General features: G+C 38.3%; 3 protein-coding genes, 3 long non-coding RNA genes and 1 pseudogene across 10 annotated transcripts; 5 read left to right on the plus strand and 2 right to left on the minus strand.

The window, feature by feature from the left end:
- Window positions 1-662: 662 nt before the first annotated feature.
- Window positions 663-2,439, plus strand: LOC116187509 (ankyrin repeat-containing protein BDA1-like). Its single transcript, XM_031516254.1, has 2 exons — window positions 663-1,336; window positions 1,428-2,439. Exons 1-2 carry the CDS (start codon window positions 761-763, stop codon window positions 2,205-2,207), a joined length of 1,356 nt encoding a protein of 451 aa, XP_031372114.1. The 5' UTR covers window positions 663-760; the 3' UTR covers window positions 2,208-2,439.
- Window positions 2,440-4,710: 2,271 nt separating this feature from the next.
- Window positions 4,711-6,311, plus strand: LOC116188669 (annotated as a pseudogene).
- Window positions 6,312-9,452: 3,141 nt separating this feature from the next.
- On the minus strand, window positions 9,453-11,127 carry LOC116189416. 2 transcript variants are annotated; one of them, XR_004152400.1, is made up of 3 exons: window positions 10,995-11,127; window positions 10,708-10,899; window positions 9,453-10,318 (listed from the first exon to the last, which is right to left on the minus strand). It is a non-coding gene; the product is annotated as an uncharacterized LOC116189416 (long non-coding RNA). The 2 variants fall into 2 exon arrangements; XR_004152401.1 differs by having other exon boundaries at window positions 10,708-10,896; window positions 10,995-11,109.
- Window positions 10,584-12,443, plus strand: LOC116189411 (ankyrin repeat-containing protein ITN1-like). Its single transcript, XM_031519068.1, has 2 exons — window positions 10,584-11,231; window positions 11,444-12,443. The coding sequence occupies exons 1-2, from the start codon at window positions 10,656-10,658 to the stop codon at window positions 12,179-12,181; spliced, it is 1,314 nt and encodes a 437-aa protein (XP_031374928.1). The 5' UTR covers window positions 10,584-10,655; the 3' UTR covers window positions 12,182-12,443.
- Window positions 12,444-12,611: 168 nt separating this feature from the next.
- On the minus strand, window positions 12,612-16,476 carry LOC116189414. Of its 3 annotated transcripts, none has more exons than XR_004152398.1 (3): window positions 14,545-16,476; window positions 13,350-13,428; window positions 12,612-13,015 (listed from the first exon to the last, which is right to left on the minus strand). It is a non-coding gene; the product is annotated as an uncharacterized LOC116189414 (long non-coding RNA). The 3 variants fall into 3 exon arrangements; XR_004152396.1 differs by having other exon boundaries at window positions 12,612-13,028; XR_004152397.1 differs by lacking the exon at window positions 13,350-13,428 and having other exon boundaries at window positions 12,612-13,028; window positions 14,545-16,475.
- A 3,386-nt stretch (window positions 16,477-19,862) lies between these two features.
- Window positions 19,863-21,724, plus strand: LOC116189412 (ankyrin repeat-containing protein NPR4-like). Of its 2 annotated transcripts, XM_031519070.1 has the most exons (3): window positions 19,863-20,554; window positions 20,688-21,042; window positions 21,140-21,298. In XM_031519070.1, the coding sequence occupies exons 1-3, from the start codon at window positions 19,988-19,990 to the stop codon at window positions 21,163-21,165; spliced, it is 948 nt and encodes a 315-aa protein (XP_031374930.1). In that variant the 5' UTR covers window positions 19,863-19,987; the 3' UTR covers window positions 21,166-21,298. The 2 variants fall into 2 exon arrangements, with proteins under 2 accessions (XP_031374930.1, XP_031374929.1); XM_031519069.1 differs by having other exon boundaries at window positions 19,868-20,554; window positions 20,688-21,724.
- Window positions 21,725-24,548: 2,824 nt separating this feature from the next.
- On the plus strand, window positions 24,549-26,120 carry LOC116189415. Its single transcript, XR_004152399.1, has 2 exons — window positions 24,549-25,158; window positions 25,903-26,120. It is a non-coding gene; the product is annotated as an uncharacterized LOC116189415 (long non-coding RNA).
- Window positions 26,121-27,043: the final 923 nt, after the last annotated feature.

Genomic DNA, 27,043 nt, shown 5'->3' on the forward strand with positions numbered 1-27,043 from the left:
ATTACAAGAACCACATCCCTAGTATCATATATATACTCTAAATATCCCTAAGAATATATCCTAAAATATTTATCTATAAGGATGTCTACAAGACCACCTTCGAATATTTCTCCTTTAAACAGATTCTGAATTGCAAAGAAATCGCACCCAAATGGAAATTGAATCCCGAGATCTTAATGCTTTCGACCAACTTTGCCATGACAATCGCAACAATTGTCGCGGCAATTTTGCTGCATCCGCCTCTGTTCAAATTGCTGTAGCAATTTGGGTATTTTGCCGCGACAATTTTCCTGTCTCACCTTTGTTCAAATTGCTGTGGCAATTTTGATATATTGCTGTGACAATTTTTCCTGATTGCTCATTTCCTTTTCTTCGGTTGATCTACGTTCTCATTTACAAGTCTTTGGGTCTTTAAGGATTGATGTGAGACACCTTTAACGGATTCAATTATTTCATGGCAACTTCTGAAGTCAAACGCAAACTTTCTAGAAGAGGTTTCTGGACATGAGGTCGACTTAACTGGAGCGCGTCGCATCGTCCTAAATCCTAGAGTCATAATTCTAACTCCTAGAGTCATGACTTGATAATTTGACTTTGACCAACATTGATCAGTTTTCCTAGTTGGAAAATCACCTTGAAAAAAATTGTATGCCAGCAAGAAGGGCAAGGTGCTTTCCTATCCTGTATATAGACGGAAAGTGCTACAGAGAGTGCAGCTCCTACGGTTGTATGCACGTGGCAGGCATAAAAAGAAGAAGCAATGTACAACGGGGAGAGACTGCTTCATGATGCGGCAGTTGAAGGGAATGTCCCTTTGCTGCTCAGGTTACTTGAAGAAGATAGACTTGCTCTTCACAGAGTTGCTTCGGGCTCTCTTAATGAGACTCCTCTACATGTTGCCGCAATGCTCGGACACCTGGAGTTTGTAGAGGAGATCTTAACCCGGAATCCTGAAATGGCCCGAGAGTTGGATTTCCGAAGATCGTCTCCACTTCATCTGGCTGCAGCAAAAGGCCATACTGAGGTAGTTAAATTGCTGCTATTGACCAATCCCAAGATGTCCCTCTCTCGAGACTGGGAAGGGAGGTGCCCGATTCACCTAGCTGTGATCAGAGGTCACACTGAGGTCCTCAAGGAGCTCATTCAGGTGAAACCTGAAGCGGCTCTGCCGAAGATCGGAAGTCGAAACATTTTGCATCTATGCGTCATGCACTACCAGTATGAAGCTCTGGAGTATTTAGTGGAGACGATGGGAGATGATAACGAGTTTATGAATACAAAGGATGATGATGGCTCCACCATTCTGCATCTTGCTGCTGCAGATCAACAAGTTGAGGTACATATTTTGATGCATAATTTTCAACTTCCGGTCCATAACTTTTTAGGTATTCTTGGTTTGTTTGATCCAACTGTAAATACGTGATCAGGTCGTGAAGCTACTGCTCACAAAGTCTCAAATCAAACGGAATGTGGTGAACCATCAGGGGTCCACTTCACTTGACTTGGCCCTGGCACGAGGCTGTGGAAATGGGAAAGATGTAAAGATCCAGCAGTTGCTCAAAAGAGAAGGAGCTATACAAGCAACAGGAATCACTTCATCACGTAGGTCTGCCTCGATCGCACTAAATGAAAGTAATGAGCCTCCACAAGATAATAGCCAACCAGAAAAGAGGAAGAAGATCAGGAAAAAGGGCTGGCTTGAACAGAAAAGGTCAGCCTTAATGGTTGTGGCCTCGCTTATTGCAACCATGGCCTACCAAGCAGGAATCAACCCCCCTGCAAACATCTGGCCGGGAAAGTCTGAAATCGTTACAACAAAGAACAGTCGTGAACATTTACGTGTTGATAGTTTTGCCTTTATAATTTGTAATAGTGCAAGTTTCTATGCGTCTCTCAGCATTATCCTACTGCTGATCAGTGGCTTACCCTTGAGGTGGAGGTTCTTCATGTGTCTTCTAATGGTCGTCGTATGTGTTGCAGTTGTATCAGTTATGTTAGCTTATGAAAATGCACTCCGTATTCTATCCGTAGCAAGTGATTTGACAGACAGAAACATGCGATACGGCTTTATCTGGATATTCTTGATTGGTATTATTTTCATTGGGCACACTGTCCGACTTGTGGTGAAGATGGCAAGACGCAACAGAAGGAGGATCAAGAGGCAGAGGGGCAACTACAGTCCAAGTCAAGAGCCAATTCTCGTGTAGCCTCAGGATATTATAAGGAGATATATTCACGTATCTCACATACTATACTTCCATGTCATTCTCCTTTGTACTACGTATTTCGTCTCTCTATTTTAGGAACCTGTCTCCTGGATAATGTTTTAGATGATCAATTTAATTATTTAAGCATATACCTTGTATTATGCACTGTTAAGTTAAAACAACAGTTTATATCTCTCGTAACCCTAATTCAAAATAGTGATATACCTGGCTTGGCGGCGCCCCCAGACGTAGTCAGAATTACTGACGAACTGAGTAATCAATTCCGTGTGTCACTTTTGCTTTTTCGTTCATATTGTCTTCTACTATCGTACATCAGTCGCAATATGCACTACAAGATCAGATACTTGGGGTTGGGCTCTGATAATTGAAGTTAGGGTACGGATTTTCTTGAAATTTCATTATCTAAAACTTGACAACATTGTTGCTAATGAATCCAGTTCCAGCTGCTATATCTGTATGCTCGGTGATTGCAGTTAACTTCAGAGCAGGCCAATTTAATTCCAAGAAAATAATTTAATTTTGAGACTCCACCAGAAAGTCCCCGAGGTAGCAGAAGTTCAGAGGAAGGCCACTTATTGAGCAACAAGAGAAGCAGTCAAAATCTGACTCGTTAATTGTGCAAAGAGACTGCTTTCTGTTCCAGGGAAATTGTGCAAACTCGAACATTATTTGGCATTCCATTTACAACGTCATTTTACCTCCTGGTTTTGGTATACTGTGCCCTTGTTCTATAAACAATCACATCCAATAGAAGCATGATTTAAACAAGGTTTTCTCTATCCTGTCATAACTTATCAAGCAATTGGACCACCAAAACTGCAGACCAATCGCCCCGAAATCGGTAGGCTGCAAGAAGCTTCCGGGGTCTCCAATAAGTTTGCCATCCAGTAAGTTAGGAAATCTGATCTAGTCTATACTGATTTTATGGTCGTAGTTCTTAAACTAAGAAAATTAGGCCAGGCATTGGTTTCAACTCAATATGAAGCAACTCCTTCGACATTGCCGGCTGCAACATGTATCTTGATATGCTTTGCATATCACCCAGTCTACTGGAAGGTTGCACAGGAACAACAAAGAGACTGCAAAGGATGCTTCAGTGAGATGAACTGATTATTGAAAGATTTGCAGCGAATGCCATGAATCCTCATTGTACAGATTTGCCGTCTGCGAAGTAGAGTTACTTTAGCTGCTTATTGATTCGTTGTGTGAAGAATTACACGACCTTCATTGTGAGCCGCATGCCATTTCCTGGTGAAATCTGGTCACTATTGCCAGACACTGAATGTTCCGAACCTGTACTAGATTCCCATACCTTGGAAGTTTCTTCTTCTAGCTATGCCAATCCAGTAAAACTAGAACAAGTAGAATTTTGCTGTGATCAATAATGTTTGCCATTTGAATTTTTCTGTAAGGATGGTGGATCTCACTCACTAACCATTGACATATATTCTAAATGAGAATGGACTTACAGAAGTGGATTCAGGTGCTGAGATCAACATATATTATTTGATCATAAGAGAGCAGTTATTTAATGATTTGGGGCATATAAGAAACAGCAGGACTCCACCTCACCTGCTCTGTCACAGCCTCCACCTGGCTCCACCTCATCCAGCACAATCGCTCCGATCCAAGCATTGGTTGGACTCCTCAGGTGCAGGCCCTTTGTAAGTGAAAGTCCAGCAGGCCCAAATGAAAGCGAAAGTCCAGGAGGCCTATTGGCATCTGCCGATACACCTCATCACATCAACACTTTTAAGAGTAGGAACTGGAAACAGATTTGGAATAAGCTGCATAAAATTCGATGATGCCCCACCTAATAAAATTCAGCTAGGATGCCTTGCTTCTTTTCTTTCTAATATTTTTACTTTGCAGTAGAAATGAAGTATTTCAGAACTCGAAAGATGTTTTAAACCGGAAAACTTCATGCTGCTGCACGAATGCTTTGATAGTCTGGCTCAACTCTTCAGAATTTTCACCGGAGTGCTGATCTTTCATGATTTTCCTAGGTCAATGAATGACTTCAAAGATTGGAACCCTCCATTGACTTCTGGTGAATTATACAAAGCACTCTTTGACACTTTCAAAGACCCAAAAACCGGTTCAAATACACATCTTGACCTTCTAATCGGAACCAGAATTCAGTAAGCTCATTCCGCGTGCATTTATCAATAGAAGGCAAGTTTTTTCCTTTTAATATTACAGAGATGAAGAAGAATCAATCGGTAAAACGGAATAATGCTTATGGCACCATTGAAAGTTCTATTAGAGGATATTTAGAATACCATTCGATTTGAATAATATTTTAAATATCCTCTCTTATAATCAAGAAAATCTGAAAATGGAAGCATTAAACTGCCTAAAGTCCTAAAGTCATACTTCTAAGGTGACCGCCATTGCTCGGCTGACCAAAATTACCTGATCGAGAAATTAACACGTTTAAAAAATTTTATATGCCAACGAGTAGGGATGAAAGCCTTTTTTCTCTTTTGGTGTATATAATAGGAGAGTGAGGTTCGCATGGTTATATCCATGCAGCAGACATAAAAATAAGAAGCGATGAACTACATCGAGAGACTGCTTCACGATGCGGCAGTTGAAGGGAATGTACCTTCCCTGCTCAGGTTGCTTGAAGAGGATAGATTTGCTCTTCATAGAGTTGTTTCAGGCTGTTTTGACCAAACACCTCTACATGTTGCTTCCATGCTTGGGCACCTGGAGTTTGTACAGGAGATCTTAACCAGGAACCCTGACATGGCCCGAGCATTGGATTCCCAAAGATCGTCTCCTCTTCATCTGGCAGCAGCGAAAGGCCATGTCGAGATGGTTAAATTGCTGCTATTGACCAATCCCAAGATGTCCCTCTCTGGGACTGGCAAGGGAGGAATCCAGCTCACTTAGCAGTGATCAAAGGCCACATTCAGGTCCTCAAGGAGCTTGTTCGGGCGAAACCTGAAGCGGCTTGGGCAAAAGATCAGAAGTGGGAACATGTTGCATCTTTGCCTTAGGCTTCACCAGTATCAAGCTCTAGAGTGGTTGGTGGAGACGATAGGGGATGACCATGAGTTTATGAATTCGAAAGATGACCGTGGCTCCACCATCTTGCATCTTGCTGCTGCATATCTACAAGTTGAGGTACAGATTTTAACGCATAAATCTTCTTCTTCTTCTTCTTTTTTTTCCCCAGGGCAATAACTTTTTAGGTGTTCTTGTTTCATTTGACCTATTGTGAACTGAATCATATATAAAGGTGAAAACATGATTTATTATTTTATTTCACCAAATCTTACTTCATTAGATTCTCAAAAAATCCCACTAAAGGGTAGTATGCAAGTGTAAATATGCGAGCAGGTTGTGAAGCTACTGCTGACAAAGTCTCGGGTCAAACTAAATGCGGTGAACCATCATGGGTTCACTGCACTGGACACAGTCCTGGCACGAGCCTGTGCAACAGAGGAAGATGTAAGGATTCAGGAGTTGCTTAAAGGAGGTGGAGCTGTACAAGCAACACAAATCTCATGTAGTACTGGCTCCATTGTAGTAACTGCAAGTGATGAGCCTCCTGAAGAAAACAGCGGACAAGGAAGGAGGAAGAAGACCAGGGGCAAGGACTGGCTCGAACAGAAAAGGACTGCCTTAATGGTGGTAGCATCCCTCATCGCTAGCATGGCATTTCAAGCAGGACTCAACCCACCCATCACAAATTTGCAGAAAGGAGAAACATTTCCCAAGATTAACTTCTACTTTGTCGTTTTAAATGGTGCAAGTTTCAATGCATCAATCTTTGTTATCCTACTGATGATCAGTGGCTTGCCCTGGAGGGGGAGGCTCTTCGTGTGGCTTCTGATGATCTTCATGTGGGTTGCACTTACAACAATTCTGTTTGCTTATGGATGTGCAGAAGTAATTATGCTTCAACACATTGGTATCTTAGAAAACCACTTTACTCAAGGCTCTCTGTGGCATGTTTTAATCTCCATTCTTCTTATTGGGCACACTGTCCGACTGGTGCAAAAGATCAGAAGATGGATCAAGAAGCAGAGGAGCAAATCTAGTACAAGCCGACCTCCAAATACTCTCGTGTAACCCTGGGAGATTATTAGGAGATATACACAATCTGAGTCTCACATCTCAGTTTTCTTTGCTGTGTACTTCCATTACTGTATCATAAGTATCTGTGTCTTGGAAAATGTTCTAGATGATCAATAATAATAACATGAGACCTCTGCAAGGAACAAGCATGTACCTCATACTGCTTGCTACGAGATTAGATACTTGCCTCAGGTTCTGATAAATTTATTATCCGACTCTTGCATTTTCAGCAACTACAAACTGACAACAACAATATAAATGAATCCAGTTGCAGCTGCCATATCTATGCTCGATCATGGCAGTGTGCTCCAAACGAGGCCATGTTACTTTCGTGAAAATTCTAATATATGATCACTACCTCAAGGTGTTTCCGAGGCAGTAGAAGGCCGTGCTTTTGTAGAGCACTATGAGATGCAACAAAACCTGTCATTTCATGCTGGAAGGTTTGAGTTTAGAAGGTTTCATGTTACTTTCCTTGATCAGTTCGAGTGAGTGTGAGGAATAACAGTCCTGTTAATTGCATTACGGCTGCTCTATGAGTAGCTCAGCGATGTACCTACCCTGACCAAAGAGACTGCTTGTTCCAGAGAAATTGCACAAAGTCAAATTATATTGTGTTTCCCAAAGGATATTTGGGAAATACTGGAAAATATCTCGCAATTCTGTTGACAAATAATACCACCCTCATGGTTATAGAATGCCGTTCTCGTTTACATTTCATAAATAATCATATAAATTATCGAGCAATGCAGACCACAAAACAGCAGATGGATTGACCCGAAATCGCAAGCTAAAAAACCTTTTCGGGTCCCAGATAATTTTGTGGTCCAGATAGAGGGGAAATCTCATCTTTGAATTTATACTGATTTCGTGGTCATAGTTGTTAAAACAAGAAGATTAGGCCCCTGCCTTGACTTCAAGTCAATGGAAAGCAACTCTTTTGACATTAGCGGTTGCAACTTTTATCTTGATATGCTCTGTGTAACACCCTATGTACGGAAAGATTACCCTGGACCAACATAAAGAGACTGCAAAGGATGCATGAACTTATTCTTGACAGGTTTGCTTCTTTTCCAGCAGTTTCATGGAGACAGCTCCACTCACATATTGCTGCACAATATTTTGGGGCGTTCCGGGGCATTTTCTGGGGACTGTTTCATGGAGATGCCTCTACATATGGTATTTCATTGACAAGCTAAACGAATATAATTGCAATATGTTTGAGATTGATTATTGGGTATGGGCCGTATAGCTCTCCCTACAGCTAACTTCAGCATGAGGGGTATTGATAGTGGATGTTACTCTGTCCTGTTCGACTTTGCTTGAGAACACACTGTTTTGATCGGCAATTAAGTCGACGACAATCAAGTAAATTAGGGATTGCAATCAAACCCACCACGATCCACACGATCACCATCAGGAGCCACATACAGAAATTCCACCTCAACGGTGAGCTGCTGCTGTTTAGCAGCAAGATGATGCCAAGAGATACATGAAAGCTCACCGGTACATAAATAGCAGGATTAATTACGTAAAAAGGCACGACCATTGCGCGAATTCCAAATTCTAGCTTGACCTTTCAAAAATAACACAGACATGCACAACATTTTGTTTTAATCTTAAATCTAGCACGATCTTCGCTTGAATTCCCAATTATAGCATGACATTTCGAAAATAGAACAGGAAGGTACAACCTTTCATTTTAATCTTAAATCTAACATGACATTTCGTGTTACTCTCAAATGTAGCACAATAAGTGGACCCCATGTATTTTTATTTAATTTAACAGCGTGCTAGATTTGATATTAAAACGAAATGTCGTGCTAGATTTGAGACTAAAATGAAAGGTTGTGCCTTCTTGCTCTATTTTTGAAAAGTAGTGCTATAATTGGGAATTGAAGCAAAAATCGTGCTAGATATGAGACCAAAACAAAAGGTCATGCTTTTATGTGTTATTTTCGAAAGGTCATGCTAAAATTGAGAATTTGCGCATGGTGTCTTTTTATATAATTAACCCTAAATAGGGTATGGTAGGACTCTTTCTTCTACATTATTAATGAATGGTATCCGAACCAAGTCAAAAAAAGGAAAGGTGATTTTGGGGGCGGGGGGCTGAATTTTAACCGGAAATGGGAGGAAAGGGAAAGAATGATTTAATTTTAAGTGCTGAAAATTAAGTGCTGAAAATTTAAAATCTAAATAGAATAAGTGCTTAATTGATTAAGTGAAAAGTGTTTGATTGGATGAAAATTATATAAACTGAAATTATATTTAGATAAATGCCCAGTACTCTAACTTCTTTCCACTTTTGCCCACATTTTATTTAATTTTTTAAAATTCATAAAATAAAAAAGACAAAAATCACAAAAAAAGGGATCAAGGGTTTTAGTTTCAATCGGAGAAGGAAATGGCGGTGGTGGCCTCCAATCCGGCCACCACCGCCGTAATTGAGATCATCGGCAATCTTGCCTGAGCGGTGATGGCCGGGATCGGGGCCACCACCGCTCGGGAATCGGGGTTCAACCCCCGTCTCTCTCTTCGATTTGAGGGGGCCCACCACCGCTCAATTCCCGCCACCACCGCTAAGGCGAGGTTGTCAGGCCACCATCACTCGTGAGAGGTCCCCGGCGACCTCAATTACGGTGGTAGTGGTCGGAGTCAAGGGGCCACTACTGCCCCTTACTTTTGATCGGATTTCGTCCCCCCTCCCTCCCTCCTCACTCTCTAACTTTCTGACGAAATTTGGAAAATGGGATCAAATTGAAAATTCAAAAAAGTTCAGGAGTACTGCTGCAAATATAAAAAAAGTTTTTCCTGAGCTGAGCACATTAAGTCAGAAAATAAGTAGAAATTTTCAGTGCTAAATTTGACTTTACATAATCAATTAAGTCAATTTTATTTGCACTTATCAAACAAGCCAAATCTAATTTAGTGCTGAAAAATTAATTTCAACACTTAATTTAAGTTATCTAACAACCCCTTATTAGATAAAAAGTGTGGATATTGGTATTTTCATATTAATCTGAAGTTTTTAATATTCTTTCACCTCCGTTCAATCCCAATGGGAGTTGAAAGAAAAAGAAAATGGGCTCTTAGAAGGAAAGAAGGTGAAAGTTTTCACCTCCATCCCCTTACCCTTTTTTAAAATGTCAAAGCTAAACAATGCCTTCCCTTCCACTTTTTTCCCCCTCAAACCAAACAAAGCGTAATGGAATTAACATATGGCGGACCGTTTTCTCTTTAATGTTTTTACTTTGCGGTAGGATCGAATTACTTCATTCCAAAGATGTTTTAAACCGGAACACTTCATGCTGCAGCACCAATGCATTGACCATCTCGCTCACCGCTTTAGAATTTTCACCAATTGGCTGATCCGCTCATGATTTTCCAAAGCCAATGATTTATTACAACGTTTAGGAATTTAGGACCCACCATTGACTTCTAGAAAATCAATTAAAGTAGGCAATCTTTGATACTTTCAAGGACCCCAAAAACCCCGTTCACAATCACATACACATCATGACCTTCTAATGTGTTTTCCCCAAATCTCGACCTTCAAATTAATAAGAGACAAGAATACAGGAAGCTCATTTCCGTATTTATTTATGGATAGAAAGCAAGGTTTTTCCTTTCATTATGCAGAGATGAATAAGAGTCAATCATTAAAATGGAGGTAGAGGTGATGCAACCAATGCGGATCGGTTCAAGTGGTTTGGCATCTCTTCCCTTTAAGTAAAATATCGAGTACAAGTCTTATGAATGGTAAAAATGCAAGAATGGGAGAGCTACCTTGAATTAGCTGGGGTCCATTGAGCTTCCGCACAGCAAGTGGTACCCACCAAAAAAAAGAAATTGGAGGTGATGCTTAGAGCGCTGGGTGTTTATGTGGATTTTCTAGGTGATTCTGTGGAATGCTATTACATCTTTGTGCATACTTGCAAGTTGCATGTACGAAATGATTGTCGTGGTCCATCTAGGCTGGAGATCGCTGAGGTTGCTGCCTGTTCATTTAAAGTCTCGGGCTCAGGGTCAGGATAAGCAATACCATGCTGCCTTTCTTTGACGGGCTTAATATGCAATTGTGATGGATGCCACACTGTTTTCCAGCGAGAAGCACGTATCTTCTATACCTCACTAGCTAGGTCTGACCTAAATATGTAATGGCAACTAGCGGAAGTCAAAGTCTCTTGCCCAATTATTCAAGGCATTTCATTGTCCTGATTTCTTCACGTCATAATTCCATAAAAGCAGACATGAAATCTACTTTTTTTTCGATGTATATAAAATGGAGAGTGAGGCATTTATGGTGATATGCAGCAGATGTGAAGAGTGGAAGTCATGAACAACACGGAGAGACTACTTTACGGTGCGGCAGTTGAAGGGAATGTACCTTCCATGCTGAGGTTGCTTGAAGAAGATAGACTTGCTCTTCACAGAGTTGTTTCCGGCTGTTTCAAGGAGACACCTCTGCATGTTGCTGCCATGCTTGGGCATGTGGAGTTTGTAAAGGAGATCTTAACCCGGAACCCAGAAATGGCCAGAGAGTTGGATTCACGAAGATCATCTCCTCTTCATCTGGCTGCTGCAAAGGGTCATATCGAGGTGGTTAAATTGCTGCTATTGACCAATCCTGAGATATCCCTCTCTCAGGACTGGGAAGGGAGGAGCCCAGCTCACCTAGCAGTGATCAAAGGCCACATTCAGGTCATCAAGAAGCTTGTTCAGGTGAAACCTGAAGCAGCTCGGGTGAAGATCAGAAGTGAAAGCATGCTGCATCTTTGCGTTAGGCACTACCAGGATGAAGCTCTACAGTGGTTGGTGGAGATGATGGGGGATGATCACGAGTTTATGAATTCGAAAGATGACCATGGCTCCACCGTCTTGCATCTTGCTGCTGCATATCGACAAGTTGAGGTACAGATTACAATGCATATATCCATTTTTTTTTATTCTTTTCCTGGGCAATACCTTCTTGGATGCTCCTTTTTTTTTTTTTTATCCATTGCGAACTAAAATCCGTACAAAGGTGAGAACATGATTTCTGATCTTAGTCCCCGAATCTTACTTCATTAGATTCTCGACAAATCCCACTAAAGGATAGTATGTAACTGTAAATTTGCGATCAGATTGTAAAGCTACTGCTGACAGAGTCTCGGGTTGAACTAAATGCGGTGAACCATCATGGGTTCACTGCACTAGACACGGCCCTGGCACAAGGCTGCGGAACTGGGGAAGATGTAAAGATTCAAGAGTTGCTCAAAGGAGGTGGAGCTGTACAAGCAACACAAATCGCTTTATCACGTAGGGTTGGTTCCATCATAGTAAAGTCGAGTGATGAGCCTCCTGAAGAAAACAGCCGACGAAGGAGGAAGAAGACCAGGAAAAAGGACTGGCTCGAACAGAAAAGGGCTGCGATAATGGTGGTGGCATCACTCATCGCTAGCATTGCATTTCAAGCAGTGCTCGATCCGCCCATCATGAATATGCAGAAAGGAGAAACAATTCCCAAGGCTACCTTTTATTTTTTACTTTTGAATGGTGCAAGTTTCAATGCGTCTATCTTCGTTATCCTGCTGATGATCAGTGGCTTACCATGGATGGGGACGCTCTTCATGTGGCTTCTCATGGTCCTCATGTGGATAGCACTTATAACCATTCTGTTGGCTTATAGATGTGCAGAACATATAACGCTTCAACCCATTGGTATCCGAGAAAACCACATTACTACCGGCTATTTGTGGCATATCTCAATTTCCATTCTTCTTATTGGGCACATTGTCCGACTTGCGCAGAAGATCAGAAGATGGATCAAGAGGCGGAAGAGTGACTCCAGTCCAAGCCGAGATCCAGATATTCTAATATAGCCCGAAGAGATTGCCTGGAGATATATACATGTCCAAGTCTCACATGTCAGTTTTCTTTACTATGTACTTCTGTTACTGTATTCTAAGAATCCGAGTCTGGAAAATGTTCTAGATGATCAATCTAACTAATCCGCTTACCCGAGCATTGGACGGGGCTTTTATATTTAGAAATTTTAATTAATATTTTATGTAATATAAATTAGAAATATAATAAATTGATTTGTATATCATTGTTTGATGAGACAATTTAGATTTCTAAGGAATGGAGATTTGAGAAAATGTAAAATCATTTAATAAGGTCTATCTATATATTAAGAAGGGATGTGAATCAAAGATCAATAATGAACCGAGAGATTTTTTTGGAAGCTGCCCATCGCTTGAATCGGTCGCTTTTCGAAACTCCTCATTGATTGAATGGGAGGCTCTCATGTGAATACTTTGAATTACTTAATATATAGATAAATAGTCACATGAGGCCTCTGCAAGGACCAAGCATATAGCTCATATTGCTTACTACAAGATCAAATACTTGGGGTCAGGTTCTGATAACCAAAGTTATTATCCGAGTTTTCTTGATATTTAAGCATCTATAATCCGACGACAACAATACTAATGAATCCAATTGCAGCTGCTATATCTATGCTCGATTATGGCAGTGGACTCCAAAGAAGGCCATGTTACTTTTGTGAAAAATTCTAATATGGTCGCTCCACCAAGATGTTTCTAAGGCAGCAGAAGCCCGTGCTTCTATATTGAGCAATGCGGGACGCAACAAAATCTGTCCTGTTAACCGCATCCCCGATGCGCTATGAGTAGCTTGGTGATGTACCTACCCTGACCAAAGAGACTGCTTTTTCTAATTCAGAGAAAATACAAGTTTCAAATATATATATAATAATAATAATAATAATTCAAAGTAATCACACGAAAGTCTTATAACCCGTTTGTTTTTCCAGTTAAAATCATAAAAATTTTAATTTTAACTTTAACTCAACACACTACATAACAAAAACACACATTTTTCAAGTCAAAAATTTTAATTTTAACTTTAACTCAATACATTACATAACAAAAATACACGTTTCCCAAGTTAAATTTATAATCTTATCTCATTTGTCCTTTTTTATAATTAAAATTAAAATTATTTTAATTTTAAAATCAAACGCACCGTTATATTCTTGTTATGAAAAAGCTTCCACATAAGCTTTCCCATAAATCCTGAGCTCGTGGATGGACTTTTTGTATCCCTGCATTAATGAATTATTAAAATTTTCTATTTTTGGGGTTACGGGTCACGAGAAAAGTCGCTTGACCCTTTCATGCATGTACTGTATGATGAAATTCACTTACCAGGAGAAAATAACAATGCAGTCTAGACCATGCTGGTTTTATTTTTCTGAGAAATATTTACAGGCTTTACTGCAATGTTACGACTATAAATTTTCAGCTGAGTTTCCCTATATTTCCCTCAATATCCATTATCACATGCACTATTCATATAAAAGAAACATGCTTTTCATAAATTTCCCAATATATATAACCAATCCAGCAAGCTCATATATATATATATATATATATATATACACACATTCCAAGAGAGTCATATCACTAAATCAACTAAACAAAAGTTTCAGGTCGTAACATATTCAAATACATTATATACAAAAAGAATACTTATCAAATAACTAAGGTTCCTACCTAGTCCTCTCAGCTGATCCCCGATATCAAAAGTGATTTTTTTGCGGAGCTAGAAGCTTATATGGAAAAATATATGCAAGGTGTGAACTGCATCTCAGTAAGTACTATATTCCAAAATTAAATAAATTATTATTAAATAATAAATATATTTAATTGCGCAAACAATCAAATATTCAAATAAATGATACAATCACATCCAATCCAACTGTCAGCTCATCCGCACACATATACTATATATATACAAACTATAATAATAATTATATCCAATATAGTAATTAAAATTTAAGTCCTACTAACAAATACACACAACTCTTCCAACCATTTTTCTAATATCCAATATCACATAAACATCAAATATCTATTCATTTAGCATTCCATAGCAAATCACTACACAATCACTTGATAGATCAAGCTCTAGCATCCCAACCGTATTCAAGTATAAGAACATATTCCGACAAGCTCAACAATCATCACATCCATCTCAATCAATTTGAACAAACAGTGCACAACACTAGTCAAACGTTATAGTCATAGGGTCGCATTTCCTTGCGACAAGTTAGGACGGTACCGTGACACTGCATATCTCACTCATATCATCCTCAACTCCCAATATCCATATCTCAAAAGTAGGGACCGCTTATTAATCTTTAACAGTAAGAGTTTACCTCAATTTATATTCCGCCGGGTCTAGCAGTCATTAGGGCCCCATTTTATATTCCGTCGGGTCCAGCGACCGTTTGGGCCCCCTTTTCTATTCTGCCAAGTCCAACGGTTCCATGGCCATAATCAAATAATATCAATATACACAAGTACAATCACAATCACATTACAATGGTATCACATCATCATCACATATCTCATACACAACCTACATATACAATCACATTGCATATCTCAAATCAAAATAAAACATAAAAGGACAACATCTCTCAAATCCTTTTACACAACATAGCAAAACCGATTCCTTAATCTATCACAATATTCTTCTTAAATAATTTATGTAACTATAATATATCATTTCACAATAAAATGAAGTACTCATCGACAACTCCAAGAAAGATAGCTCACTGGGTCGAACCTTCAGAGTGCAAGAATTCAGTCCCCTTGATCCCTATGATTTGCAAATATAAATTTAGAGAATAATTAATATAACACCATTACGGCTTCCTGTACCTGCCACAATCTTCTTTAGAATCTATTATTTCCAATAAGTTTTGATTTATATCATATTCATTATGTCCATTTCTCATCTATGTCAAAAACTACTTAACAATCTCCATAATTCCCATTTAAACAATCCTGATTGTTATTGTCAATTTCTAGGTAAATGAGAGATTCATAAAAGACCAAAAATATATAATCACAATAATAGCAACAACCAAATAATACTCTATACAAGAAATCCGACATCATGAAACTTAAGGCGGCAAAGCATAATCTCCTAGCATTGCCTACCCAATATTATTTATAAAATTTTATAATAATTTCTCTAAGCTAAATACTAACTTAGAATGTTGATAATCCAAAAATAGGTATAATGTTTTAGGGGCCACATCCAAATATACAGAGAAAGACTATAGTAGATCATCCCCCACCAGTCTCACAAACCCATGTGGATATCTAGCTCTTCACACTTCCATTACTTTCATCTCACAATTTAGCAAAGCACACATGAACAACAACTTTAATGGAAAACCAACTCTCAGTACAACCACTAAATCAGCAAGCACTTAAATATTTCCTTATAACCATCAGTTAGGCTTTGATATAAAAGTAAATGATATCTAGCTCGCTCTATTGTCTTTGCCATCAACCAAAAACAACAAAAATCAGGAAATAAGATATACAAACATATAATCATCAAGCATATATCACTACAAATACCCTAAGGCGGAATTAAATCTCAAAACAGGAAAAATATCCTCACTAAATTTCGTTTTTTAGCACATAGCATAATATAATAGTCCAATGATATAAGTACACAACAAAGCATCATAAAATTCCTTCATGTAGAACCCAAAACTATAAAATACAACTCAATCAATCAAACAATATATCCAATAGCAATTGGAAAAGCCGAACACTTCAATTCAATATCAATAATCGGAACCCTAGCTAACTCATTAACAATTCATTCCTCCAGTTATTCGATCAATAGGCTATAGCTTAACTAAGCTGAAATCAATCAAACTAAACCTTAATTTGCTTGTAAACCTGATTAATAAAAATACCTAAGTGATAAATAACCGACCCACATCAAATTCCATATCACTAGTCGAAACCCCAACCGAGCTAGAACGAAGTAAAACCAGCTCAATCCGCATCTACACTAATGATAAAAACATCTAAGGTGAGAAGAGTCAATTTACTTCAAGAACCCGAGCCTAACCTTCCTCTCCTCCTTCGTTTCTTCTACAGCTCGCTCTATTCTGTCTCTCTTTTTTCTCGTCCTCTGTTTCTCAGTTCTCTCCAGCCCCCAAACAAAACAAAGAAGGAAAGGAACAAAGAAAGAAGAAAGAAATGTGTGGCGGTGGAAGGAGTTCGCAGGGGAATTAAGGCCACGTGGGGCCCTTTCACCCCATTTCTCTCTCTCTCTTTTTTTTCCTTCTTCTTCCAGCACGTGTATGTGTAATATATATATATATAAGCATATGTATTTATATGTGCATGTATATGTATGCCATTTGACATAAAAAAAAATATCAGGTCTCACATACGTGTATGTATGCCATTTGACATAAAAAAAAAAATCAGGTCTCACATGTAAAAATTGACCATTCAAGTAAAACATGCTAATTTGTTTTTTCAAGAAATATTTAAAAGCTTTACTGCAAAAATTGACAAAAAAAAATAGAAAATTATAAATGTGTATGGAATGGGCGGATTACATGATTAGTAATATATTTTCTCCCGACAGATATTTGGGAAATGCTGGAAAGTATGTCTCGACTCCGTTGATACCTAATGCCACCTTTTCCTGGTTATAGATTATCGTTCTTGTTTACATGTCATAAATAATCAAATAACTTAGCAAGCAATGCAGACCATAAAACCGTAGATGGATTGGCCCGTTTTGGGGTCTTCCAATAAATAATCTAGAATAGGTATCGATCAAATGTTGCTTGTTTTCCAGTTTGCCTTGTAGCTTGTATTTTGGGTTTTTACTGCCAGTTTGTTTTGAGAGTTAAAATCACTTTGATTTTAACTTTAATTTTAACTCAACATACTACACAATAAAAATACACATTTTTCAAGTGAAAAATTTTAACTTTAACTTTAATTCAACACACTACATAATTATTTATCATTTTTCACAATCAAAATTAAACACATCATTAAATACTGACGTAATCATGGGATGTTTCACAGGTAAGAATACGGGTTTTGAAAATTCTCTCTTTTATTAATATTGTTTGCAGTTACTGTCCCGACAATTCCTTTTGCGGTCTGGCCAAAAAAAAAAAGAAGAAAGAAAAAGATATTTTCTCGCGCTTTTAACAACCCGAAAGCGTAAGGTCCCAATAAATTTTGTGGCCCAGATTGAGGAGGAATCTTATCTCCTAATCTATACTGATTTTCTGGTTATAGTTCTTAAGCCCGGCATCGACTTCAAGTCAATGGAAAGCAACTCTTATCTTGATACGCTCTGCATATCACCCTATGTACGGGAAGATTACACCAACAAAAAGAGAATGCAAAGGATGATTCAGTAAGATGAACGTATTCTCGACAGGTTTGCTTCGTCTCCGATAGTTTCATGGAGACAGCTCCACCCCACATATTGCTCCACAATGTTTTGGGCAGTGCCGGTTTGTTTTGGAAGCTATTTCATGGAGACAACTCTGCATATGATTTTGCATTGGGAATTTGAATGAATATAATTACGCTATGTATCTGATTATTAGGTATGGCTCTCCTTACGACTAACTATAGCCTGCAGGGTAATGGCCCGCAGCCTATGTTGATCCATGTCAGGGGGAAGTTCTTCAGTGCAGTACGTTGTGCAGACAGCGGAGGTTACTCTGTATTGTTCAGACTTTGCTTGAGATCACACTGTTTTGATCGGCTATTAAGTGGACGGCCCTCACATAAGTGATCACAATCAATCCGACCACAATCCACATGATCGCCAATAGAAGCCACCTAGAGAATTTCCACCTCAATGGGAAGCTGCTGTTTAGCAGCAAGATTGTGCCAAGAGATGCGTAAACACTAACCGTTACATAATTACGATATGCTTGAAATCTTCTTAAATTCAGATTTTCACCATGCGTAATCGACGCATAACTTAAAGAAAGTAACATTTGCCAGATCGTTTTCAAGTCATCCTCCGAGAAGTGTATCCCGACATGATTTCCAAAAGCAAGAAACTGGGGAGATATTCTGATGGGCTCGAGGAAGGCCCAGATGTAAGTGAAAGTCCAGCAGTCCTTTTGGCATCTGCCTATACGCACCTTCAACAGTTCAAAGAGTAGGAGCTGGAAACAGATATATGGAATGAGATTTATAAATTTGATGACGCCCCACCTAATAATTAAAATTCAGCTAGGATTCCTACTTTCTTTCTCGTTAATTTTATTTTACTTTGCCGTAGAATTCGAGTATTTCACGCCAAAGATGATTTAAACCGGAAAACTTCATGCTACAGCAGCAATGCAATGATCATGTTGCTCAACTCTATAGAATTTTAACCAGTGGGCTGATCTCTCATGATTTTCCAAGGCCAATGATTGCCTTAATGGATTAGGACCCACCATTGTATTCTAGTCAACCCAAAACCAGTTCACATGAACATCTTGACCTTCTTTTTTTTTTTTTTTTCCTTTTTAAATTTGGCCACATCTTGACCTTCTAATAAAAGACCAGAATACAGTAAGCTCATTTTCGGGTACATCAATAGAAAGCAAGGTTTTCCGCTTATTACGCAGAGAAGATTAAGAATCAATAATGGAGGTGATGCAACCAATTAGATTGTTCCAGATAGTTCAGCACTTCGTGTCCTTAAGCACGGTGTCGGGTTTTAAACCTTGTGAGTGGTAAAAATGTAAAAGAAATTGGAGATGATGCTTAAGGCAGTGGGTGCTCGTGCGGATTTTCTTGGTGATTATGTGGATTGCTATGTACATCTCTGTGCATACTTGCATGCATGAAATACTATCTAGGCTGGAGATCGCTGCAGTTGCTGCTCCTACCGGGGCACTTGATCCCCTTGTTCATGCAGAGAAAAGTCTCGGGCTCAAGGGTCAAGATCACCAAACATGCTGCCTTTATTTGATGGAATTAATACGCAAATTTGATGGATTGTCACACAGTTTTCCAGCGACAAACACGTGCCTTCTTTACCTTGCTAGGCCGGCGTGGTCCAATTATGTAATGGCAACTGTCGGAAGTCAAAGTCTTGTGCATCACAGTGTAAAGAAGATATTCTGGACATCTTAACGCCAGTATCCAGGGCGTCTCATCATAATTCTATAACAGCAACATAAAGGTTTCATATGCAATGCAAGTGTAAATTCACTAATACTACTAAATAAATGACATGTACAAACAGAGCCTCTCATAAGACCTGCCTTTGCAGTCCAGTAACTCAAACTTTATTGATCACGAGATAAATGGAACTTGATAATATATTGCTATAGTCCTATGTTGTGCTTATGTAATGGCAGCTATCTTAGGCCCAACTCTCTTGCATCGTAGCCTTGTATCCAGTGAATAAGAGATTCCTGTACCTAAGGTCATTTTGGTTCGTAAAGTCCTCTATTCACATTTAAAAGATCATAAAGTAAGATCTAATCTTGATTCACATCCCCAACCACTGACCAGACCATAACTCCTTTCCTAGAAAAAAGCCGCACCATTGACTTCCAGTCAACATAAAGGAACTTGTCTGCCAATTTGAGATAACGAGTGCATTTCGTTTTCCACGAAAGGGGACAGCAGCTTCCATACGCGTTCGAATTCCACAAAGTAAAAAAGTTTGCTCTTCATTTCACTCTATATATGAGGAGATTTGGATATTTAATCCATAACAGGTTATCCTGGTAATAAAAAATATATATATACACACATATATACATAGACTATAGGGCGAGAGATTCAATCAACAACATGGAGAATATGCTCTATGAAGCAGCAGCTGAGGGTGACGTATCTGCTTTGCAGATGTTGCTTTGGGACGATAAATTAATTCTCGACAGAGTTCTATCGCGCTGTTTCACGGAGACACCACTGCATATTGCTGCCATGCTCGGGCACCGGGAGTTTGTGAAGGAGATCTTAAGCCGGAAGCCTGAAATGGCCAAAGAGTTGGACTTTCGGAAATCATCGCCGCTCCATTTGGCAACAGCAAAAGGCCATGTCGAAGTAGTAAAACTGCTTCTGTCGGAAAATCCTGAGGTATGCCTTTTTCGGGATGCGGATGGAAGGAATCCATGTCACGTTGCTGTGATCAAAGGCCACACTCAAGTCTTGAAGGAGCTCGTTCGAGCAAAACCTGAAGCTGCTCGAGCGGAAATTGGAGGTGGCAACATTTTGCATCTCTGCGTTAAACACTATCAACTCGAGGCTCTAGAGTACTTGCTGGATATGATGGGTGATGATCGTGAGTTTGTGAATTCCCTAGATAACGATGGCTCCACGATTTTGCATCTCGCTGCAGCTGATAGACAGGTTGAGGTATGATCCGGGACCCAAATAGTACTCGGAATAATGAATCAAATTGTGATTCGAGATGTCCATCATAAGTGCCATAAATTATGCTTAAAGGCATCAATTTTTTTGCTGTTACTGACTGTCTAAATTTGATCAGATTGTGACTTTAACGCTCAGAAAATCCCGAGTGGAACTAAACATGGTGAACTCGTACGGCTTCTCTGCACAAGATATTGCACTAGCTCATGGTCGAAGGAACTTAAAAGATATCGAAATTCAAGAGTCCCTCAAGCAAGCTGGAGCAGTGCAACCAAGTTTGAGGGGAAAGGATCAGACAGTTCCGGTGGAGCTTGAGAGATATAGCAGAAGGCACAAGCCGAAAAGGGAAAATAATTGGTTGGAGCAGAAACGGGGCACAATAATGGTAGTAGCGTCGCTTATTGCAACCATGGCTTTCCAAGCAGGAATCAACCCGCCTGCAATTTACTTCCAGGAAAACGAGAAGATTAAAGGTAGAATTGATATTCCTGCTTTTGTTAATGTAATTGGTGTCAGTTTCTATGCATCTGCCTGCATTATCTTACTCTTGATCGGTGGCTTACCTTTAAGGCGGAGGTTCTTCATGTGGTTTCTGATGGTCATAATGTGGGTCGCAATAATATCAATTATGATCGCTTTTAACAATGCTGTTGACATACTACCTCGAAGTAATGATATGGATTCGTCCGAGGGTGACTTTTACCTTGGTGATGTGGGGGCCATCTTTGTTTTGGTTCTTTTATTTGTGCACGCCGTGCGGCTCATAGTGAAGACGGTAAGATGCGTCAGGAGAAGGATCAAGAAACAGAGGAGTAACTTGAGTTCCAGTATGAGACAGAACATTGTATAGATTGGACCTACAATTTCGGATGCATCCTACATTGAAGAAGATAGTATCGTAGTTTGTCTTTTGTGTCTGTTCTTCTCTCAGTTAGAATAATTCCTGTAAACGCTCCGTGCGAGTGACTGGATTTGAAGCTGCACACTTGCGCAAAGTACTCATGGCATGACTGCCTCTTCAACTAGCATTGCAATTGCTGAAGCATAGCTTGTATAAGTGATGGACAAAAAATACTGGAGGAAGTTCGTAAAGTTCATGAAACTGAAAATGAATTGCTTTCAAAGCCTAACAGTTTCTTGAACTGTTGCCTAAAATTTGAGCTCGATGACTAACAACAGTGACTTTGCTATCTCGAGATAGCTGTTTGCTTTGCCAAGTGGGACAATTTAATCCTATCATGCTAATAAACTAAATCTCTTGTTCATAGAAGACGTGTCACTCTCATAAATATAAAAAGGATGGAAATAGTTTTTTTTTCAAAAATAAATTATAACCTTTTCTTTTCCTTTTCCTTTTTTTTTAACTTTTAACTTTTAAATTTTATAAAATTAAATATATAAATATTTTTTCCCATGTGTAACACTTGATACTAGGAAGTCTACTAGATCCGACTAATTTAGATTCGATCGAGCTTGACCCCCCACTAAGGGATAAACTTTTCCTGATTTTGAATTTTCTCCAATCACAAGATTCGAACCCGATGCCTTACCTAAGAAGAACAAGCACCAATTTTTATAAAACCAACCAACATTGATAAAAATCTATTTTAATTTGTCACCAATTTAAACAGTCTCTTTTAATTTATAATAATTTTCCTTTTTATGTGTACCACTCTTACCTAAGAATAACAAACGTCAATTCACCTAAAACTGGCCAATATTGATAAATATCTTTAATTTGTTATCGATTTAAATAGTGTCTTTTAATTTGTGATTCTTTTCTTTTTTATGTGTACCACTTGATATTTAAAAGTCTTCTAGGTTCGTTTAGTCTAGGCTCGAGTGAAGTCGACCCACTAAAAGATTATAAAAATAATAATTCACGATCATCTGATCGTTATGGTGAGACCAGCTATTTCGAAAAGAAAAAATAGCTTCTTTCTCAAACTATTACCTAAATTTACCTATTGTTTACACATTTTTTCCATTTTTTGCGGCTATATGTATACAAATATAAAGTCACTATGAAAGTATTGTATGTAGTGTGTATAGACTATTCTCATTTTTCCACCTAATACTATAGGATTTGACACCGTACATTTTTCTAGATCCTCTCAATTTATATCCTTTTTTTTCCCTAAAAAATACACATATGTCCTATACTTTATATTTCCTAATAAATGTCATTATTTTTTGCTTTCTATCCATATTATTTATTTTTACTCATGGGCTTTCCTCTTATATATTTATGATTTATACTTATACCTTTATTTTATGGTGTTATACTTTTTCTCCCTTTACCCATATAAGCAGACAATGAAAAATGATTTCATTGTTAATTTATTTTTCACAAAGTTATAGAATGTGAGTAACTTCATTGTTTTAAAATACATCATGTTTTTCTTTACTTAATCTTATTTGCAAACTTAATTTTGAATAATTTGATGCAGATTTTAGACCCGCAACGAAGCGCTGGCAAAATTTCCTAGTCTAATACAAGTAAAACTCTTGTTTGGGTTGCCACAGATCATCGTAAGAAATTTTCTCTTTTTAAAAAAAAACTTTTATCCAACTTTAATTAAATTATCTAATTTCAATTTATTAAATTTTCACTTTTTCTAAACAATTTTCCACTTCTTTAGATTTTTTGAATTTTAAAAAAGAGAGTAGAAGTAATTCGGTCAATTGTCGAGACAAACAATCCATTCGTAATTGTTTGATCAGTGCTCTCGTGACCGCTTTTTTTTAATTTGCAAATTTTTATTTTTCACATTTTCAACCCATTTTTTATATTCTAAGTTCGACCCGAAAAATAGCAGGTAATGTGGTTGACCGTCAAGATAAATGATATTGTTATTATGGTCGGATCAACTATTTCTAGAAAAAAATTTCTCCAAATTTTTTTGTAAAATCAGAAGAAATTTACTATCATTAATACTATATATATATATATATATATATAAGGATATATGCAAGTTTTTTTTTTTAAAGGTTGCTAAGGGGAAACCTTCTCCGAAAGATATTCTTTTGGGACTTATATAAAAACTTCAAACACATTACCTTAATAAATAAGTGGGTATATGATAAGAAATAATAATTTATTGATATTACATATATCTAACAAATAATTTGAGGCAGTAGTAAGTACAATTTACAATAGCAAAATGAACAGTTAATGCAAAAGAATTATCTAAAATTATATGCTATATCTAAATAAATATAGTGGCAATTTTATATGTACTATAAATGGATTTGGTATATTATATATCTATAGAAAAAATTACTTTTTTCAGTCTTATAAAATTAGTTACACCACTAGCTTATATAATCTATATACAAATATACAATTCTCTTCAGCTCATATATAAACTATTTAGTCATTATTTTAAAATTTCGTGTACTTAACTTATATAAATTTTTTTATTTCTCCATATTTCTATATTTACCCAATTAAGACAATGGCGAAATTAGAGTATTTCATCGATGAACTCGACCATTAAATCAGTTAAGTAGATGTTGAGTTGTTTGATGAGCATGATATTTGTTGAAGATATGATGGTTCCAATACTGGGGACTGCCGCACGAAACTTGTTAATGCACGTAAAGTTAATTTACTCTTAAAATTTGTTAAACTGTCTAGAAATTGAGCCCAAACCACACAGGAATGATCGAAAATCGAAGCGAGCACAAGCTCTTTCAAATAAATAAATAAATAAATAAGGGGAATACAATAATAATTGAAAAAAAATAATTCACTTGGATTAAGAAAAAAATTTATTCAAAATGAATATAAAAGCATATAGATGTAGGTTTGCATTTTAATTCGACTTAGGCTAGGTTACATGACACGGAAAACCTCTCCTATTTAAAAAAATACCACATGTTTTCAATACTTTCATATTTCCAAAGTTGCCCCTCTACTCTATAGACGTATCCGCTAAAACAGACAAACAACCTTTATGCCTCTGCTGCACTTCCCTTTACCCAACTGCTCGGAGCCAGACTCGCTGGCTTACTCTGCCTTTTACCACTTCTATTAGTCGTGTGATTTCTCTCTCCCTAATCACCACAATTGCACAATTTTACTTTTCTACGAGCTAGCGATCGTGAAATTCCCCAAAGGTGATCTTTACCCTGAGCCCGAAATGGCTTGAGAGTTGGATTCCCAAATACCGTCTGCTCTTCATCTGGCAGTGGCGAAAGGCCATATCGAGGTGGTTAAATTGCTGCTATTGACCATAATCCTGAGATGTTCCTCTCTACTGGGAAGGCAGGAGCCCTATTCACCTAGCAGTGGTCAGAGGAGACACTGAGGTACTCAAGGAGCTCATTTAGGTGAAACCTGAAGCAGCTCGAAAACAAAGATTGGAAGCAGCAATGTTTTGTATCTTTGCATCGGGCTCTACCAGTTTGAAGTGCTGGAATACTTGGTGGAAATGACGGGGGACGATCACAAGTTTATGAATTCAAAGGACGATGATGTCTCCACCATTTTGCATCGTTGCCCAGAAAATTAAAGGATTATGAGATACACACTGCTCGATGCTCGACCCCCCCTCCTCAAAAGCCCACACCTCGTGACTCCACAGGTACAATCCATCCTATAGAAAATTATTTAACTTATTCAGAGCTTATTAATTGCTTTTTATATATTTGCATATTATGTTTTCCATATATGCTTTGGGTAGATTAGGAATAAAATCCCGTAACTCGTTACTTTTTTTATGTAAAGGGCATTACTGCCTACATATTCTTTGGTAGCACGAATTGCTTCGTCACAATATGGAGCTTTACAAGCAACACGAATTGCTTCGTCACGTAGCACTAACTCTATGTAGTAAATGAAACTAATGAGCCTCTGGAAGAAAACAGCCGAAGGGAAAAGAGGAAGGTGATACGGAAAAGGGCCGGGTTGAACAGAGAAGGGCTGCATTAATGATTGTGGCATTGCTTAATGCAACAATGGCTTATCAAGCAGGAATCAATCCCCCGGCAAATATACGGCCGGGAAAGTCCAACATCGTGAAAACAAAGATCAGTCATCGAGTATTACATGATGTTTGTTTTGACTTTGTCATGACTAATAGTGCAAGTTTCTGTGCATCTCTCTGCATTATCCTACTGCTGATCAGTGGCCTATCCTCGAAGTGAAGATTTTTCACTGTGTCTTCTGTTGCTCATCATATGGGTTGCAGTTGTATCGATTATGTTAGCTTATGAATATGCACTAGATATTCTATCTCTGGAGAGCAATACGACAGATGATCACATGCAATACTTCTTTGTATGGAAATACTTGATTCTTCTTGTTCTCAATGGACACAATATCCCAGTTGTGAAGAAGATGGCAAGATGCATCAGAAGATGGATGAAGAGGCTCAGCAGCATCTCCAGTCCAAGTCGAGACCCAAATGTTCTGCTGTAGCCCCAGGAGACTATTAGGAGATGTATACATGCAGATGCTATACTCTCATTTCATTTTTCTTTAATGTGCATCCACTCCCTTGATGTGGAAACTGTTATAAATGATCAATCGAATGAGTCACACACATATCTTGTATTATCTAATAACGATTAGATACTTGGCTTTAGGCTTTGATAATTGAAGTTCCGTCCGGGTCTCCCTGCAGCTTCAACATTTACAACTTGGCAACATTAATGAATCCAATTCCTGCAGAAATATTTATGTACTGTGGCCTGTTCTCCCCATTGCTTCAGTGGGTAAATCTAGCTTCAGCGTTTACCACAAAAAAAGGAAGGAAAAAGAAAAATCAGGTTCAGCTTCTCAGCAGGGCAAGGTAGAACTATGAATTATCTCATGAGGTCAATAACATCATTCTATAAAGATCATGCTAGGACTTGGTCGATCTTCATCTTCTTGGTATTACGTGCAATCAATTTATGTTATGCACGTGTGTGTGAGCTTCCTTGATGAGAAGAACATTGACAGCGAAATCATAGGACAACGTAATTCTTCTATTTTTTTTTTCTCGATTGGTTAGGAAACTGTAACTCAATTTATGTTACATCTGGGCAATTAATCGAACTCGTTAACTTCAGATTCTCTGGCTAAAGAAGCACGGGCACAGAAACTGCACTATCTTTCTAGCCAAATTAGACGTCAAACTAGGGCTGAATGCCCCTTAACAGCAAATTTGTACTCGGTTGTCAACCTTGCAGGTCGCATAGATACCGATACCGAAAAGTTGTCATGCAGTAGGGCTGGTCAATACCGTTCGATTATCAGATTTGAGTTTCCACCCAAAACCTATGTGTACCTATAGCATAGGTCATAGATGAGACCGCATAGACAATGTTTTGTCCTTCCTAACATCACTTCTGTTTGTTCTGTTATCAAGAAGATAAGAACGGAAGCATGGAAGCCTGCGAACTTTATCCATCTTTACGGCATCTTTGTTTTCAGTACCAACACAAATCCGGTTGTCGTCTGTGTACTTAATGGAAGAAACATAT

Source organism: Punica granatum, chromosome 8 (assembly GCF_007655135.1).
Source record: "Punica granatum isolate Tunisia-2019 chromosome 8, ASM765513v2, whole genome shotgun sequence".
Lineage (NCBI taxonomy): Eukaryota > Viridiplantae > Streptophyta > Magnoliopsida > Myrtales > Lythraceae > Punica > Punica granatum.